The sequence below is a fragment of the Vigna radiata genome, chromosome 7, assembly GCF_000741045.1.
Source record: "Vigna radiata var. radiata cultivar VC1973A chromosome 7, Vradiata_ver6, whole genome shotgun sequence".
Lineage (NCBI taxonomy): Eukaryota > Viridiplantae > Streptophyta > Magnoliopsida > Fabales > Fabaceae > Vigna > Vigna radiata.
Window position 1 is genome coordinate 52,169,629 of NC_028357.1, and position 17,166 is coordinate 52,186,794.

General features: G+C 31.9%; 4 protein-coding genes across 10 annotated transcripts; 3 read left to right on the forward strand and 1 right to left on the reverse strand.

The window, feature by feature from the left end:
• The first annotated feature begins 2,575 nt into the window (after window positions 1-2,575).
• Window positions 2,576-4,374, forward strand: LOC106768037 (protein SPEAR3). The gene is made up of 5 exons (XM_014653004.2): window positions 2,576-2,911; window positions 3,002-3,115; window positions 3,758-3,825; window positions 3,968-4,046; window positions 4,166-4,374. The coding sequence occupies exons 1-5, from the start codon at window positions 2,699-2,701 to the stop codon at window positions 4,280-4,282; spliced, it is 591 nt and encodes a 196-aa protein (XP_014508490.1). The 5' UTR covers window positions 2,576-2,698; the 3' UTR covers window positions 4,283-4,374.
• A 6,493-nt stretch (window positions 4,375-10,867) lies between these two features.
• On the forward strand, window positions 10,868-13,207 carry LOC106766624 (aldehyde oxidase GLOX1). Its single transcript, XM_014651341.2, has 4 exons — window positions 10,868-11,573; window positions 11,684-11,850; window positions 11,941-12,384; window positions 12,487-13,207. Exons 1-4 carry the CDS (start codon window positions 11,058-11,060, stop codon window positions 13,205-13,207), a joined length of 1,848 nt encoding a protein of 615 aa, XP_014506827.1. The 5' UTR covers window positions 10,868-11,057.
• A 1,584-nt stretch (window positions 13,208-14,791) lies between these two features.
• LOC106766625 (probable xyloglucan endotransglucosylase/hydrolase protein 26) lies at window positions 14,792-16,217 on the forward strand. Its single transcript, XM_022784235.1, has 4 exons — window positions 14,792-14,967; window positions 15,303-15,403; window positions 15,522-15,715; window positions 15,809-16,217. Exons 1-4 carry the CDS (start codon window positions 14,820-14,822, stop codon window positions 16,215-16,217), a joined length of 852 nt encoding a protein of 283 aa, XP_022639956.1. The 5' UTR covers window positions 14,792-14,819.
• On the reverse strand, window positions 14,914-17,160 carry LOC106768799 (transmembrane protein 234 homolog). 7 transcript variants are annotated; one of them, XR_002668917.1, is made up of 3 exons: window positions 16,744-17,160; window positions 15,804-16,537; window positions 15,096-15,377 (listed from the first exon to the last, which is right to left on the reverse strand). XR_002668917.1 is itself a non-coding variant. In XM_014654126.2 (2 exons), the coding sequence occupies exons 1-2, from the start codon at window positions 17,093-17,095 to the stop codon at window positions 14,964-14,966; spliced, it is 423 nt and encodes a 140-aa protein (XP_014509612.2). In that variant the 5' UTR covers window positions 17,096-17,160; the 3' UTR covers window positions 14,914-14,963. The 7 variants fall into 7 exon arrangements, 5 of the variants coding, with proteins under 5 accessions (XP_014509612.2, XP_022639955.1, XP_022639954.1 ...); XR_002668916.1 differs by having other exon boundaries at window positions 15,096-15,694; XM_014654126.2 differs by lacking the exons at window positions 15,096-15,377; window positions 15,804-16,537 and adding an exon at window positions 14,914-15,034.
• Window positions 17,161-17,166: the final 6 nt, after the last annotated feature.

Sequence of the window (17,166 nt, forward strand, 5' to 3'; positions counted from 1 at the left end):
AACAAAATCTGATACAAGCATGTCAGAACATGAAAAAATCATTCCATGTCTTCAAATCCCCCAGAACAAAAAACAAATTCACAAACCCCTATTTTTGTCATTATAGGGCTTTTGAAAAAAAAAAAAAAGAGAAGTGAGAAAACAAAAATGTGGAGAAAAGAGAAGAAAAAAGGAAGGGTGTTTTACTTGCTCGTTGAAGAATTTCAGTGAAGTGAGGGTGAGAGCACCGTCAAATGAGAGCAAGTACCGTGAGAGTGATTTGTGAGAGCAGATGTTACCTTTTTGGTATACACAGTGAGTGAAGAAAATATTTTATTTTTTGGGATTTCATGAATAAAATAATAAATTAAAAAAATAAAATTAGGTAGGTGGGTTGGTGGGCCAACCGGGCTCACCACGGGTTCAACCCGCATGAACCTGGTCTAAATGAGCCGGGTTGAAATCTGACCCGCATATAAGTAGGTTGTATTTTTCAAACCCAACCCGGCCAATCACGGGTTCAGGCCGGGTTGACTCGCAGGTTACGACCCATTTTGATGGGTGTAATATACATAAAGTGTAAATTTTAACCAGCTAAAAAATGACTTAAAAATGTAAAAGTTGTGATATATAATAGTTTTGTTTAAATTAGAATATTAATTCTCTTAATAGCAGTTTCCATGGTAGAGTGTGATTTGTGGTGCTTAAGGAACTAATGACATATTTGGTGGGGATTAGTGGTTTTGTTGCCATTTGAAGAGGTTCACATGTCTGCCTAACAAATTCAAGGATTTCTCACTTTCCACCACACAAACAACTCAAAATATGACCCCACAAATCATGCCTCAAACAGCTCACTTAGATTTCCTATCTCAAAACTTAACCATAACCACATCAATACATTCTTAATATTATTATATCATTATTATTTATATTACTATTATATTATAATCTTTATCAATTCCTCCTTACATATTAAGCAAAACTACATCTTTACGTCATCCCAAGCAAAACTTCATTATTATTTATAATTAGTATCTTAAAAAATACAATACCCTATAATAAGATACGATTAAAACATAAATTCAAAATATTTTTTACACCTTTAACCTGATAGCAAAATAGAGATAAGAATAAAACATAAATAAAATCTTTAATTAATTTGTTCAACTGCATTCCTCAATTATTAAAATGTTGAATGCGATTCGTTAATCGTGAAAAAGAAGATGTCACAATGTATAATATTACATATAATAAGATTTGAATACATTATAATTATACTCTTAACCTTTTTTTCTTATAAGAATCAAGATATTAGTTCATTACGTAAAATCGTTTCTCTTTCCTGTTTACTTCTACTGATATATATGTCTGAAAAATACAATAACTACAAAAATTGTTACACTTTCTCACACAGTAATGAAAACAAAAAGTATATATTAAATATGATATAATAAATTATATATTTTATCATGTATATATATATTATACATTTTTTATTATTATAAAGTTAATTAAATAATAAAATAATAAAATTTAGTAAGTTTGGGCAATAACTTTGTGCATGTTACATTCGTTTTTGCACTATTAAATTAAATTATTCTAAAACCTATGATTAGAAACGTTCTTATACATGGTTCGTGTTTATAAATTTTTAAGTTTAATCTAGAATTGTTTAATATTCCATTTATGTGTACTAAAATTAAGCTTAGTATACTTCGAAATATGAAAGTAAAAACCACTTTATAATTATCTTTTTGGTCATTTTTTACAAAATTTGAAATGAAAGTTACAGTGATATTAGGTAAGTTACAGTCATTGCACTAAAATCAATCATTTAAATTGCAAGTTTAATTATAAATCCAGCATGGTCTCTTGAGAATCCCACATAATCTTTAATTTGTAAAAATTAAACGAAATGAGACGTATTTACTTCAATATAAAATGTAAATTCTCCATTCCAACAAAACGATTTTAACTAAATAATCTCATTTTTTTAAAGAAGATATAAGAAATATTATGTCTGACTAGTATTTTTAGCTAACTTTTTTTTTTTCTAATTAATAGTTAGGAAATCAATATTTAGTAAATAAGTGTTTTTTAATATTAACACTTCTTATTTATTTTAGCTCTTTTTACCTTCTAACATATAATACAACACATATGTTAAACAATAATGTGTACGTGTATGTTGCTATTAACTTAATCAAACATACACATAATTGTTATAATTTTTTAAAAATATTTAGCAGCACTCTCTATCCGTATATAATTTTATAATGAAGATTAATTTGTGTGCGTTGTTATTCTCTCATGTGTGCAGCGCGTGGGTACACATTATGTTATAATAGGGCTTATCTATTTAATTTAAGATATTAAATGGGAGACAATCGCTATCAGAAACAGTGTCGAAAGTGTATATAATAGATGGTGGAAGAAGTAATAAATAAATGGTTATGTAATGATTATTATAAATATATAAATAATAAAAAATATAAAGAAGATCTTGAGCAAGAGGATAGGAGGAAGAGAAAAGATTTAGACGTATATAACATTGAAATCTACACACAATCTCATCCAGCTATGCAATACGCATACTTCCTCCAGTGCAAGCAGTTTAAAAGCACCATTTCAGATCTCTCCTTTTCCATTACAACCCACAGAACTTTTCTTCAACATCGTTCTTCTCTTTCGACCACAATATCGTATACATCAAAACATGGATAGCAGCTATTTCGGAGAACCCAACCTTGGAAATGAAAGATCAAGTGCCTCTTCTTCAAGAAAAGGGAAGAAGAACAACTCAGACAAGCCTAAACAACCACAGAGAGGACTTGGTGTTGCTCAATTGGAGAAAATCAGATTACACAGTCAAATGGCCTGTGGCTATCACCCTTCTCTCCATGGCCCTTACCCTTCAACTTTCGCCAACGTAAACCTCCATTTTCTTCTTCTCAAATCATTAATTTTCACTAAAACAATTCTTTCTTTTTTTAATTCATTCACTTTTCCATTCACGCAGGAAGATCCAAGAGTGCAAATACCATATTCATCCGTGCCATCATCTTCTTTTTCCTACTCATCGTCTCCTACATCATCATATGCAGCTTCCTATGGATTCCAACCCAACATCATGGTAGGTGTAATTTTCGCTTTTCTTAAATACCAATTGGTTTTGAACTTTTACTTTAAAGGTTATAATTTTACCTATTTAACTCTCATTCTTTCCTTCTTATGTGGGTGACATGTTCCGCACATGTTTTTCACCTCTCTATACTCAAAAGTCAATCTATGCAACTACACAGTATATAAATGCTTAGCACGCGAAGCAGCAAGATGGTTGATTTTTTATATATACCTTTAAATTTTTTTTTATATGATATACAAACTTGGCATTATAATATTTTAATTCTGGACTGCTGTCCTCTTTATTTAGTTGAGTTTGAATTAAAGTACTACTTTATTAGGGTATGTAGTACAACTTACAACAAGTATACTAACCCTAGGCGATGAGCGACGAATCTTTGAGGTACCTGAATGAAGACCAAAAGCATTATATAACGTGTGGAGGAGAGTTACTGTTACCTAATCTCACATCTATTTGTTTCAAGTTGCAATATATAAAGTACAAGTAGTTTCTTGAATTTTCTTTCAGTCTTTTTTTTTTCTTCATAAAATGTGCAAGAGTGTGATAATATTTACTAATCCATGAAAAAGAGTGAGTTGCATTGGAAGAAATCCTGCAATTTTGACAGAAATGATTGATTTCCTTGTGCAGATGGGCATATCCGAATATCAAAAAACAAACATCAGATACGGAGATTCTCAGCAAACTAATACAGCAAGGTACTTAATTCTTCTCCAGCTATGCATCGAGCGATTCTTGCCATTGATGAGAGCAAAAAGAGTGTGTTTATAAAAGATGAATATTCTCTAGTTTTATGATGAATTCTTGCTGATATGTAATTTTTTGTTTTCTCAAACAAAGATGGGAAACCGCCAACGCCATCTTTGAGAGCCAGTATTCTGCTCCATCCAACGTTACTCGATCCTTTATAAACCTAAATGTAAGGAAATATTTAAAACCTGCTACTTTATTGATATTCCATGCAGAAATTTGTATCCAAAAATTTCATCTGTAAATTAAATTCTAAAATGATCTTACGATGTTTCCCTCTATTACTAGGATCCGCTAAACGTAGATACAAGGAATCTCAGGAATGGTTCTGTGGGCTCAAGCAGTCAGAACTCCGAATCCAGTGATTCTCAAGAACTAGATTTAGAGCTTAGATTATCTCTTTGAACTGCTCCTGATAAAAGCAGTGGTGTACTCTTATATGATCAATTGTAATGCTTTTGTTGACAAATTAGAATGGAAAAGCACAATATATCCAACATATATCTGTTACCACTTAACCTAAAAGGAAATATGAGTGAGAGTAGAGGCAGGTTGATCTTATTAAGTTCTTTTTTTCTTTGAAAAGCTAATTAAGGCTGGTAGTTACTTATAATTTGTTACAAGTTAATTATAGTCTACTATGTTTTACCAGTATCATGTGGTGTTTAACATTTTTCTTGCTTTTCTATTTCCTAATTTCATTCTATAATAATTTGTTTTCATTTTTTTTTTATATTTTAAGTCTCCTTGTTAACTTTTTCTTAAACGCTATCAATTCACTTCTATGAAAGAATCACCTCTGCCCATCTGATTTAAGACAAGTTGAAAGTGGAAAGAGATGAATTGATGGCTTTGTAATTCATACAATAGAAATACGAAAATGAAACAAATATTTTGTAGCACAGTGGAAAGTGAAAGGAAAGATGCATGAAAGATGGAAAATAATGCAAGATATACATCATTCCCTTCAAATGTTTTGGAGTGTCTGACAAACGGACGAAAGAAAGGTGTCATTTTACATACATCTTTTTTCATTCATTTTTCATAACTAAATTAATAAAAGGAAATAAGTTGTATTTCTTTTCTTTTTCCCTATTTCTTCTATCAAATAGCCTATTTTAACTTGGCTATAATACCTCCTGCAATGGTATTTTCTCTCTCCAAACAAACTTTCTTATGTGTCAAGAAGAAAATGAATTGATAGGTATTCCAATTCACATTACATTAAGGGAATTATTAATCCTCAATTGAGAAACTTGATATGACTACGAATACATGCAGTGTCGAACAGACACGTTTTTAATCAGATTAGGGAGTCTAAAGCAGAAAAGATTCAAGGGATAGAAGTCTTCACATGGCCCTTTGAAACTAAAATGGCTTAGTACAATGTTTTGTCATCAACAAGGTTTGATTGAGGTATACTTAGTGTCCCATCTATATATATAGATAAAGAAAAACTTTGAAACTGAAATGGGATTCAATGTCGATTGAAAATTTGGTCGGTTACTTTGTTTTATAGCAGGAGGGAAGTGTTAGGTATGTTTGTTAACGTGGTTTTGCAGAGTGTTGATAAGTTTAATAAGTGCAGTTTTAGGTATGGAAAAGATGGATATAAGTATTGAAGCTAAAAATTAAGACATAATAATGGTTAGAAGATCTAGGTAGGGGACAATTGTGATGTGAGTAGCAGAAGAAGAGCTGAATTATGCAAACAGTGTTATAATGCATATGGAGTTAGCATCAATGGTGGCATAAAGTTTTGCTACTTTTTGCAAATATTTCCGTACTATATATGTTTATGTACGGTATCAATGAATGAAGATCCAGTGGTAAATGCTGGGAAAACAGCTGTATTTAGTCTGAAGCAAGTGAAAAGAATATAAACCGCAAGTAGTGGATGATGCTATTGCTATTGTGTATATAAAACAAAGGCAATCATAATGGCTTGGTTCTTCCTATTTATGACAATGCTGACTACTCCATGATTTGATTCCATAAACAAACTCTTACCCTTGGTCATGCAAAAATTATTGCTGGTTTTAATCAGATTACCATTCCTTGTCTCAATCAATGTTTATACATTTAACTTTTGAAATTTAAAAAAAAATATATATATATTTGATTATGTCGAATGAATATTATCATGGTGCATAATAATCCAGGGTATATACCTAATAAATTCTGTGGGACATGACTTGAATCCAAAAAGTTTGCTGTGACCATTTTAATTGTATAAAGATTCTGAAGTGTGTTCCAACAATTTTTGTTCTTTTAATTGATGAAAAAAACTAAAAAAAGAAAGAAAGTGAAAGGAAATATGGTAAAAATATTAAATTTTATTGTTTAACTGAGAGACCACAAAGAAAAAAGAATTACTTTTAAGGAATCACGTAGAAAAATCACCAGCGTCAATATATATATATATATATATATATATATATATATATATATATATATATATATATATATATATTAACGACTGAATTAGAGACAAAAAAATATTTACAAAAATTAAAATAAATAAATAATCAAATTTCAGAAATTAAAAATACATATAAACGTAAGTGATATAAATTTTAAAGTATAACAGTGTGGAGAATGTAAGTGCGAGTCTAAATCTCACATTGGATAGAAATGAGAAAGTAGAACACTGTATAAAGATGAAAAACCCATTAACCCATCGCCTTAAGATTTTGGGCTGCTGCCTTAAGGTTTTGGGTAGAGAGTGATGTCAATTCCTTATATAGACCATCAAACAGTTAGATTACCATAATCTCATGTTTATATTTATTTTTACTTTATTTTTTTTCTGATGTGGTATGTGAATTAAAAATGTAATATCGATAATTAGTCATACTGAACCACATCTTTAGACAGGATTTGACATTGAAGGCACCTCAAACAACTAAATTATTACAAAAGTAAAAATATAATGCTTTTAAAGGGTACGGATCACAGTATGTAAAAACACATTCATAATCGATAAAACACTTTTCACATTAAATTAATATCATAAAATTAATCAAATTATAGTTAATGTTGAAATTATATAATTAAACATTAAAAGTATCTGCAGGTCTTTCTTAATTCATATACTTTATTATTTATATAACTTCTATGTAAAAGAGTTAAAGTATCAAGTACTTTTATATTTATTTAATTTTTATTATCGATAAAAATTATTTATCATTTAATTATTTTGGTTGCTTCAAAAGTTCCACTTTATGATATATTTTCCTCTTGTTCTTTACATACGATTAGAGAGTATCACTTAAGTATTGATTAATATAGACTTTTGTTATCTGAGAAAATTCTAAGTAATTAAAAAATGACCAAATATATTGACCTATACGTGTACGTCACGTGCATAATTTTATTCAAATTTAATAAGATCATTATAGAGAAAATAGTATTATTTATTTATTTATTTTAGAACGAATCAAACATGTCTATAAAATTACTTCAAAATATTGCGTAAAGTAAATATTAGTTGAGAAACATTAAATATATGTTATAAAATATTGAAATGTTGTCACATGATTTATGTTTTTTAATTAATATTGATTTTTTTAATGTGTATTTTTGTATAACAATTATTAAATGCTGTTTTTCAAAGTTTGCTTTCGTACATTAATTATATGGGAGAGCACTTATGTTTTAAAAGTATTAACTCTGATTTTTATATCATTTATTTTCCATTTCTAACCCTTTCTTCAAACAATTTTTATTTATTATGATTTCTAATTAGTCCAAATGTAGTACAAAGAATAAATTTTACAAAATAGATTACTAAATTATATATAATCTTCTTTGAGAATTTTAAAATCATATTATATATAACTGTTCTTATATTATTTTATGATATCAATTTCTTATATTATTTTTATCATTATATTAAATCTTTTATATATGGATGATTTATATTTAATTTTTTTTGTTTAAATGGTAAGAGACGTTATATATAATTGTCGCGCATACTAATTTCCATTTTTTTAAAGATAATATTTAATAAATAATTATATTTTTTATTTATTTTAAATATTTTACAAATATTTCAATTTAAGCTTAAACTAGTTAATATATAAATATAGTATCGGATTCACCAAAACTTCACCATGAAATAATATGAAACAATAGTTTTGGAGCTCAACCATAAAAAACACCCAACATTGAAAGAAAGTTTATTGGTTAAACGTGAGAGAAAGGGTATAGACTATGGGAAAACCATCCATGAAAGGAAAGTTCACAAGATTAGTCATCATGTCTAGAGTTGTAACCAACTATCCAAAATTTATAAATTAAAAAGGCCCTTGTCTTGATATGCAAAATTTTATAGTCATATTCTTATATTTATGTCTCGAGTTTCTCTTTCACACTTTACTTATTAAATCTTTTAGAATAAAAGAAACATGAGAAGATTAGAACAACTTTTAGGATTGAATGTTAAAATCAATATGATTTATTGAATCTTTTTGTGTTGGGATTAAATGTAGTACTCTAAACTTCTATAACGATATTGTTTTATAAGTATTCTTTCATATGGTAGTTATTCAATTAACATTTCACGTTTAATGAACTTGTCAACCATTATTTATTGCATATATAACTTGAGTTAGACTAAAGTTAATTTGTATCTAATTGAATAATCTAATGTTATTAAGTGACAAACATGTATATATGTTTTAGGGGGTTAAAAAATCTTAATCTTAATACAAAAGTCTCTTCACCATTATGTGGAGAATTCACCGTGAGTTAGAATGTTTTTAGATCCTAGACTACAAACATGAGTTTAAGATTACATTAGTATACTTTCAAGAACAATGATCGAAACTTATTAAATCAATGAAATAGCAATCATGCTTAAGTAAAAAGTTGTGAAACTTAATCTTAACATGTTTTATCTTATTGAGTTCTTAAAACTTGATTGTGAGTTTTGTATCATTATATATTTTACAACAAACCTATTTAAGTGCAAATTCAAATTGAAATTTAGTTTTTTTTTTTTTTTTTTTTTTTTTTAAAGATTGACCAAATTTATATAGATAGGACACTTAGTACTACATTTGAACTAGTACATTTGTTGGTGCGGTTCTCCTCTTCATGTAAGGAGTTATCACTTGATCATTAATTATTAGAGGAAAAACATGATTTTTTAGCAAATCATCTTTTTCATCTTTAATATATCTTGAATGTGATGATTAACTTTGATAATATTATCTCAACAACTTGATGTTAGAATATGTTTTATACCTTAATCAAAAGACTTGTTCCGACATATTCAATAATTTCACATCACTTAAAAGTTGAGACTAATAATAATTTAAATACATTATCTTTCTTTAATCCTCTTAAACCACTTTTAAAAACAAATTCATGATTAAAATCCAACCACTAAAATGAATACTTCGAATTTAGTGATCGATTCTACCAATATTTATACAAATCTTTTAAATATATACTATAAAGTAATTTATTTAAGTTTTATAATTTTCTTACTTAAATCTGTACAACGGGTTAAGTTTTATTTTATATAAATCATTACATTGAATAACAACTCAATCTTTCTCCATTCTTATGTCGTTTATATATGTTTGTATATTGCAATTTATTAAGTAAATATTAAAATTGGTTCTAATAAGAAATAGTTTACTAACTATTAAATCCTTAATTAAAAATGTTATGTAAATAAGTTCTTAAAAAATTATATTTTTTTCTACGTATTAGTCTATCTTAGACGAATTGTTAGTATTTAGCTAAATGATGAGTGGTATTCTAGTTGGTAGTTTTTTTTTTTCTTTCACTCACATGGCAACACAAGTTTTAAAATTTGTCATTTCTATTGTATAGTTAAGCCATAACTGAATAGATAAAATTTAATTAGAAATTTGACATAAAGTTACTGAACTTGGCAAGATGTTTTCAAATTATGAAATTTAGGATGAAAGGGAAATGAAATTCATAAAGAATAACTAGTTATTGTGCTAGAAATGATGCACAGACTACTTTTCATGACGATTGGTTTTGAAGTAAATACTCAAATTTTGTGAGACATGTAATGACAATTGAATTTACATTATCTATAAAATGAGATTATAAAACAAACATCATGCAATTATTACAAAAGGAAATAACATATTTCATGTAACTAAAAATCTAAGATATATTATAACTAATATAGTAACCACGAATACATTACAAAATGTTATGATCTTTAGCATTTTTAAGAATCTTTTAATCACCTAATACAAATTAGAATGATATTTAATGGACCCGTTTAATTACCCGTGTTTTTTTTCTCTCTCTTGATTTCTTGTTAATGCGTGTAAGAAGTTTTTACTTCATATGCTAATTATACTATTCAAATACAGTATGCATTTTGTTTTTGTCTCTAAAAAATTGTTTTCCAATCCTTGTAAAAAGTTTTCCTTTGGTAGTTGCTATTTATTTTAAATCAATGTAAAATATTTATTTTTTTATTTTATATTTATAACATGTAAATAAGTTTCTTTTAATCTTTTTAAAAGAATTTATAAATGGGCTAATAATTTAAAATTAATATTTTGTATGATTACAATAAATTAACATTGAAAAAATAAAAAAAAAATCAAAAAGTCAAACAATTGTTTTTGTAAAAATAAAAACAAATATGTTTCATGGATAAAATATATTTAAGGTTCTATTATTTTTCTCCTATAAAAACTATTTACAGAATGCTTCAACAAAGAATTGTATATCAATTTTTTACTGTTTCATTATCTTTATGACTTTATCATTATCATGAGTTGTACTCTTCTTTTTTTCTTTCACGAGTTGTAAAATCTTATTCTAAAGCTTTAAACAATAGAATAGAAATGAAATTTGAACATATATGATTGTCTATCAAAGACAAAAGATGTCTAAAGAAGTTTATGGTTATAAATTTAGTACTGTGTTACAGTACAACCTAAAAAAAAGAAAGACAACTATATTTAAGGTGACTCCTTTAAATCATTTTCTATGTTTGAAAAATGCCTTTTTGACGTAACCATATAAAAACAAATAATGCATGCAAAGGGAAATTAGGAAGAATTTAACAAAGGAATTGTGAGAAACCAGAAACCCACACGCACAGGCTTTAACACGCCGTGTGTGGAGGTGTTTCTGGTGATTCCTTTGTTAAACTTCCTCACGTTTACCAATCATGATCAACCATCTCAAGGTTCTTTTTATTTGCTCTATCTTGTTCCTTGCTGTGGCTGAAGCCAGAATCAAAAGAAAGCACAAACATAATATCCATGTTCATCATCTTCGCCATGAGCCCCTCCTTCCCGAGTACCAAGACCAAAAATCATTATTTGCGCTAGATCCCTTCTATTCTGAATCACCACCACCTCCTTCAGAGTTACCATCCTTTTCTGAGCCCCCACCTTTCCCTCTACCTGCTGAAGAAACTAAGGCTCCTTTTCTAGTAAATTCCCTTGGAGATTGGGAGTTGATTTCAGAAAATGCAGGTGTTTCGGCCATGCACATCAACTTGTTACCCACAAACAAGATCATCGTCTTTGATGCCAAAGTTTATCGCACCTCTAGGATTAGACTACCTGAAGGCGAGCCATGCGTTCCTTACAGAGATGCGGGCTCTACAGAAGACAAATTCGATTGTTTTGCTCATGCAGTCGAATACGACATCGAGACAAACCAAGTTAGGGCAATACAGGTGTGTGTCATTCGTACTTTTCCTTAAGTTTTCTTCAGATAATTTTGTTGTTGTTCTGTTATATATCATGATTAGAGTGGTCTTTTTCACAATGGAGAACTTGGGCGCAGGTAACACAGGGAGATCCATGGTGCTCCAGCGGAGGTGTTAGATCTGATGGTACCTTCGTGAGTACCGGTGGTTTTGACACCGGAGGTAAAAGCATTAGATACATGGGTCCTAACTGTGATGGTTGTGAATGGAGGGAATATGACAACGTTCTAGCAACAGATAGATGGTACAAAACCTACCTAGTTCATATATACAGCAACATTTTCACAAAAAGAGAAATAATTTATTTGAAATCTATGTAAACTTGTGAATATAGGTATTCAACTCAACAAATGCTTCCAAACGGAGACTTCATTTTGATAGGCGGCCGGAAATCATATAGCTATGAGTTCGTTCCAGCAGAAGGCCAAAGGAGTGAGAAAACCTTCTATTTCCCCTTCTTAACCGAAACCTCCGACATTGACGAAAACAATCTCTACCCTTTCGTCCATCTTTCCACCGACGGTAACCTCTTCATCTTCTCCAACAACCGCTCCATTCTTCTCAACCCCATCTCCCACAAAATTGTTCGCACCTACCCCGTCTTACCCGGTGGCAGCCGCAACTACCCCGCCTCTGGCATGTCCGCCCTCCTCCCCATTAACCTCGACGACCCAAACCCCAAGGCTGAGGTCATGGTTTGCGGCGGCAACGTTCCCGACGCCTTCCACATTGTCGAGACAACCAGAGTCTTCCTTCCAGCTCTTCAAGACTGTAATAGGTATCACACATTAAACATCACATCTACATGTCTCTTCAACTATTTTTCTCGTAATCTTTTTCAACAAGAGAATATATATGTAATAATGTTTGATTCCTACAGGTTGGTGATTACGGAGGAATTTCCTGAGTGGGAGAGCGAGTTGATGCCTTCGGGGAGAACCATGGGAGACCTGTTGGTGCTCCCCAATGGGGAACTGCTGATGATCAATGGTGCAACAAGAGGTACGTCTGCATGGTGGGATGCTGACATGCCTAACTACACACCCGTGTTGTACAAACCGGAGGAGCCTAGAGGGTTAAGGTTTACGGTGCTTAAGCCAAGCACCATTGCGAGAATGTACCACTCTACTTCGACGGTGCTTCCCAGTGGCAAGATTTGGGTTTCTGGAAGCAACACCCACAATACGTACAAGGATGTGGACCTCTTCCCAACTGAGACTAGAGTTGAGGCTTTCTCTCCTCCTTACTTGGATCCCAATTTTGACATGTTTAGGCCACAGATTCTCGAGGATGCTTCTCAGAAAGAGCTGACATATGGTTTTGTCTTTGAGGTTAGTTTCTCAATGGAAGATGGAGCTGGGTTGACTCAGAACGATATTAAGGTGTCCATGTATTCCCCACCTTTCACCACTCATGGATTCTCTATGGGACAAAGGCTCTTGTTTCTTAAGATTTACGAGTTGATCACAGAAACCGAAGGGTCTTACAGGGTCAGAGTGGAGGCTCCTCCATCCAATGTGGTTGCTCCTCCTGGCTACTACTTGTTATTTGTTGTTCACCGTGGCTTGCCTGGCAAGGCAATCTGGGTCAACATACAATAGAACATAAACAATATCTTGTATGGAAAAGATACAGACCTGAATGTGTCATAACCCTATCAAACTGTTAGGTGCTTTTTCTTGGTTTTGGCTGTAATTCTTTTCATGATCTTAATATTCAAATTCTTCATTGATTGGTATACTCAAGGAAAGTGCCAAGTGTCTTTATTCTATCTCAACTTTCTAATTACTATACATTTATACTAGCTAGACAGACACACAATTATTTTTAAATTTTAACAAAATAATATTTTATTTTCACACAGCAACAATTTTAAATTACACGTAAGTACATCTTTCGCGATATCAATTTCCAACATGTATATATTTTTCTCTATTTCAAATGTTGAAAGTAAATCAATGAACAATACTTTCTATATCTAAATATAAGTAAAAATAATAATGTTTATTCTCCCTGGATTCATATATATGAATTTAGAAAAAAAAAATGTATTCATTGAATAGAAACAAAAATAATTATTAAATTGGTTTATAGTATACTTAATTACATGAAAATAATTAATTTTGTTTATAATTGTATTAAATTCTTGGAGTGGACATGAAAAACATAACCATTTGGCGATTGAGAGAAACTTTTTCATTTTAAAGTAAAAAACTTTAAGAAAATGATTTTGTAGAACTTTTTTGCATATATTTATTCATCTTATTTATTTTAATACAATTTAAATTTCTTACCTTCTAAGTTTAAAAGTTGTATTCACAGCTAACAATCCGAACATATATCTCTATCTCGCTTTAATGTCTTAAGCAAACTAAAGCATTGTGCTACCCTTTCGTCTGGTAAAACAACAGACTCTATGCATGAAATCATAAAGAAAAACTGGCCACCGTTGACCCAATATTGTTAGTTTCTTTCTCTTACCAAGCAATTTACCTTATTTGTTAGCTTTATTTACTTTCGTTTCTACAGTTCACATTTGAAAGCTGATGAGATTTTTATAAACAAACTTGTTTAAATCAATTAATAAAGGTTTGTCTGAAGTATGTGAAAGTGTGGTGAGATTTATAATTAAACTTAATTTAAGCAATTAAGAATCCTGCTACTCCCATTCTGATATTACATTCAGTTCCGATCCCCGAGTTCCAGCTTGCTCAGGCATACAGTCTTAGTTGGCAGCAACACCTCACCAACTTCCTATGAATCGTACCTTGTGGACCTCAAAATACCATTAGTACATCTAGTTATTTTGAATCTTGAATTACGGCATCATATTAGTGTAACTTTTTTTCTGAGAAATAAAATCTTAGACAAGCTTGTAGTGGTTGGAAACTATTTAAAATATAAAAGCAACGATGCAGCAGATTTTAAAGTTCAAACACTTGTATGCCATCAGGAGCCATCTTATTTATGAATCCTGACATAAATTCAGTAGGCTCCCAGTTCGAAAAGTTATAATATCAAAATGACAAATCCTATGAACGGGTACAAATACGCTCAGAGAAATTAAATGAACAGAGTTCTTCTTTAGAACGTCATATTGCTTTGGAACTTATATAATGACCACCCCAATCAATCATCAGTTTTCAGTTTCATAGAAAGGCAAACACAGAAAAGGTTGTTGATAGGAGTTAGTGTGTGTCCAAATTTGAAAAAATGCTAGTAGTTTTGTTAACCTTAGCATTCCTTCCCAACATTATCCAAGTGGATGCCAACTTTTCCAAGAGCATGCACCTCACTTGGGGAGTCCAACATGCATCAATTCTGGGTGAAGACCTTCATCTTGTGTTGGATAAAACCTCAGGTGAAACATTTATGCTTACCATGCACCAATTTAGATTTCAATTGACTGGTATCACATGGTGAGAAAACTTTGCATCAACGAGAAAAGAACAAAAGTTAATTGCATTGCAATTGAATACTGGTGGAAAAGAATGATAAGATGAATCCGATAACATTTAAGTCTAAATATAAGAGCATAACAAATATATGTTCATATAGAACTTTACCCAAGACTTCTGATCAAACTAAACATTGCCGAATATTGTGCAAACTAAAGTAAAATCAATAATAAAAATGCATTTATCTACTTCTAGCTTAATGGAACAATGTGTTGTTGTTGTTGCCTTCGGATTTCAGGGTCAGCTGCTCAATCGAAGAGATCATTCTTATTTGGGAGCATTGAAATGCAAATCAAGCTTGTACCTGGTAATTCTGCCGGAACAGTCACAGCATACTATGTAAGTTCACTGGATCCAAGAGATCTCGATAACACCAAAATATGCACTTTTGAAAAAACAAATCCATCAAGCTTCCATTACTATAAGAAATGCTAATTAATGTCTCTTGCTCAAACAGTTATCTTCTGCAGGAAACCAGCATGATGAGATAGACTTTGAGTTCTTGGGCAACAGTACAGGACAACCATACACTGTCCATACTAACTTGTACACGCAAGGAAAAGGAAGCAAAGAGCAACAATTTTACCTCTGGTTTGACCCAACTGCTAATTTTCACAATTACACCATTCACTGGAATCCCACAGAAATTGTGTAAGTTGATAAATTTTACCAGAGCACAAACTTATTCGACTTTCTAAAATTGTTTATGACCCATTAACTAGAATCCTGTGACTGGTACCTCAGCTGGTATGTTGATGATGTGCCAATTCGTGTTTTCCGCAACCATGAACAAGAGGGCATCACTTACCCAAACAAACAAGGAATGAGGGTTTGCACCAGCCTATGGAATGCAGACAACTGGGCAACCAGAGGAGGCCTAGTAAAGACGGACTGGAATCACGCACCATTCACGGCCAGATTCCACCATTTCAGAGCAAGGGCTTGCAAGTGGAGTGGAGCAAAGAGCATCCATCAATGTGCCTATAATATCCCTGCAAATTGGTGGACTTCCGCTAGATACAAGAAGCTGACCCACACCCAGTTGGAACAGCTGAATTGGATCAGAAACAATTACATGATCTATGACTACTGCACAGACACCAAAAGATTCAACGGACAGATGCCTCCAGAATGCTTTAAACCACAATTCTAAACATCTGATTCGTATTCCCTGCAGTCACTTTCCACCATTCACACAGTCAACGATACAAAACTGTTACACAAAGATCGGAACATTTTTTTTTTCTTTGAAAATCAAACTTAAAACATGTACTTGAACCTGACAGTCCTATCTTCATCTAATAGTCACAAAAAAAAAATGACTGTGTGGAGGTGTGGAAATGCAGCTGCAACAAAAGTCAAGCATCTCGGCAGCTGGAGTGTTTTCATCTCCTTTCTTCTTTCGTGTAACATTTGTTTGTTATTTGTCCCGGTCTTGGTGATTCCATTCTTGTTCACCATGTACTAAATAATCTTTCATCCATGAATAAACAAATTATGTGATATCGGAATTTGCAAAATGAACCCTAGGCGATGTAATGAAATTGGAGGCTCTTAAGTCGTAACAAAAAACACAGTAACAGATTAAAAAGTTTAAACAATGATTTTACAAAGATGGTGGAAAAGCCACTAGTAAGAGTTGATGCAGAAGCAGAGACCGAGGACAATAAGAGCGGTACCGAAGAAAGCGCGGAGGAGGTGTGTGCGTTCCCCGAGAAAGATGCCGAATATGGCGGTGGCGGCGAAGGTGGTGGCGTTGGTGACAGGGACGGCGAGGGAGAGCGGGGCGTCGGAGAGGATTGCGAAGAAAGTGGCGGAGGCGGAGAGGTTGATGAGGAAGGGAATGGAGTATTGCCAGATGGAGAGAAGCTTGAACCAGTTCCCGAGGGAGATGCGCATTTTCTGGCCCATAGATGACTGCGGATGTGGCTTTGCAGAGGATTTCAGAGCCTCGTCCCAGAGAAGCGCACCGCGGCGCATGATAGCGTTGGTGGCGCCCCACACCATACCCACTGCGATCATCTTTTCCATCTTCGCTCCTTCACACTAACTCTCTCTCTCTCTCTCTCTCTCTCTCTCTCTCTCTCTCTCTCTCTCTCTCT